The sequence below is a fragment of the Orycteropus afer genome, unplaced genomic scaffold (genome assembly GCF_000298275.1).
Source record: "Orycteropus afer afer isolate SDZICR_OR568_19922 unplaced genomic scaffold, OryAfe1.0 scaffold00020, whole genome shotgun sequence".
Taxonomy (NCBI): Eukaryota; Metazoa; Chordata; class Mammalia; order Tubulidentata; family Orycteropodidae; genus Orycteropus; species Orycteropus afer.
Genome location: NW_006921607.1, coordinates 11,706,677 through 11,708,732, shown reverse-complemented (window position 1 = coordinate 11,708,732; position 2,056 = coordinate 11,706,677). Strand labels below are relative to the sequence as shown.

The window sequence follows — 2,056 nt, the reverse complement described above, 5'->3', positions numbered from 1 at the left end:
AACAAATACGTTGTTGGACCCGACTCAGCGACCCCTCCTTGGGTTTCTGAGGCAGTATCACTATGGAAGTAGATTGCCCCATCTTCCTTCCAAGGAGTGGCTGGTGGGTTTGTACCACCAGCCTTCTTGTTAGCAGTCAAGTGCCTTAGGCGCTATGCTACCAGAGCTCCCTAAAAACCTCCCAAGTGAATGGATGAGATTCTTTAGAGGGCTGAGTCGAGAAGGAGATGGCCCGGCTCTCTGGGGGGCTTGAACTGACAGCATTGTGTGTGGCAGGTGACTGCCTTTAATAGTTATGTCTCATAAGAGAAATTGTTTAGTTCTCATTCTCTGGATATAGTCCAAGTTTTTGTGGGTTTTTTTGCCTGTTTTGTAGAAATATATTTAAAACTATTTTCTAATTTATCAAGGGAGTTACATAGCTATTTTATAGGTGGAGGATGATATTTTTTACTTTTCAAAAATTTCCTGAGAATTATCTAAAACATAGTGTGCTGTATTCATTTCAGTAGCATATTTGCACTCCCATCTTAATTTCAGTTTATTGTTTTAATAGTTTTTTGTAGTGGTGAGCTGTCTCAGTTCTCAGTGATTACCTGTTCTGTTGATTTTTAATTCTCATGCTGGCCATTTATGGCTAAATAGGGGTTATTTATTCCCTCATATACTTAAGGAACTCTGGTGGAGAGGTGGTACAGCATTTGGTTACTAAATCAAAAGATTGGCCCACCACCTGCTCTATGGGAGGCAGTCTGCTTCTGTAAAGATTTACAGGCTTGGAAACCCTATGGGGGATGCTGTGAGTTATAATTGACGCTACGCAGTGGGTATCATGCCCTTAACTGTTTAAAAAAAAAGAGGAGGGGCAATGGATTTTGGTTCTCAAGCCATGGAAGGTATGATTGTAAGAAACATTTAATAAATGGTCATTTATTAATTATAGGAATTAAGTCACATTGTTTTATTTTATGGACATTTGTACAAATAAATCTTAGTGAAGATGGGCTCGAGAATAAAGATAAGCTAGTTTTGATAGTTTATTGCCTACTGAAATTGTATTTTAAAAATGGGTTATAAAATTCTAAATTCTTCACTTCTTTTAGGGAACCGATTGATAATTTAACTCCTGAGGAAAGAGATGCAAGGACAGTTTTCTGCATGCAGCTGGCAGCAAGAATTCGGCCAAGGGATTTGGAAGAGTTTTTCTCTACAGTAGGAAAGGTACTCTTGGTCTGTTTAGATAGAACTGAAAAGTCAATCTTGTATATAACATTTTAATAATCATCACTAAAACAGAAAAATGAGAAAACAGTTAAATACAAGTCTTCTGTTTTTATTTAATAGCAGAATTTAAGTAGGGAATTTGCTTTTGGTAACTTTCCTATTTTGTATCACCTGGAAAGAGTTGACAGATGGTACCATCACACATTCATCAAAAGATGCAGCTAGAAATAGGAAATAGAAGCAGGCCTAGAAACTTTCCTTTAGTTTAAAATAAATTTGTAATATTCCTTCGTTTACTGTATCATTAATGTCCTTAATTGCTTTTGAAATTTTACCTAAAATGGCTTACAGTGATGGTTGCAGAAACTGAGAACTTTGTGTTGAGTGTATCTTTTCATTTTAGGTTCGTGATGTGAGGATGATTTCTGATAGAAATTCAAGGCGTTCCAAAGGAATTGCTTATGTGGAGTTTGTGGATGTTAGCTCAGTGCCTCTAGCTATAGGATTAACTGGCCAGCGTGTCTTAGGAGTGCCAATCATAGTACAAGCATCACAGGTAATATTTTTTGGTTAAAGATTTAATCATTGAAACTATTGGTAACTTTTTGTTGTTTGCCGTACCCTTATGTCTTATATTTATTAATTACCATCATTTTGAGTTAGATGTTCTTGGTAATTTTTTTTTTTGTTTTTTTTGCTTTTGCTTAATTGCTTTGATATATTGGATTTTCAATACCATTGTTCCATTTTAATTCAGCTTGTAAAGGTTTTTAATGAAAAAATTTGAGGACTTGGTCTACAGTTGTATTATTTGTGTTGAGGTGATGTATTT

General features: G+C 35.7%; 1 protein-coding gene across 1 annotated transcript in view; it reads left to right on the top strand.

Moving 5' to 3' along the window:
- Nucleotides 1-2,056, top strand: part of RBM39 (RNA binding motif protein 39) — a 31,869-nt gene that overhangs the window by 10,549 nt on the left and 19,264 nt on the right. Inside the window, exons 6-7 of the mRNA XM_007934619.2 lie at nucleotides 1,104-1,221; nucleotides 1,628-1,780. Of these exons, the coding sequence (XP_007932810.1) occupies nucleotides 1,104-1,221; nucleotides 1,628-1,780 (271 nt within the window). The remainder of the gene's footprint in view (nucleotides 1-1,103; nucleotides 1,222-1,627; nucleotides 1,781-2,056) is intronic.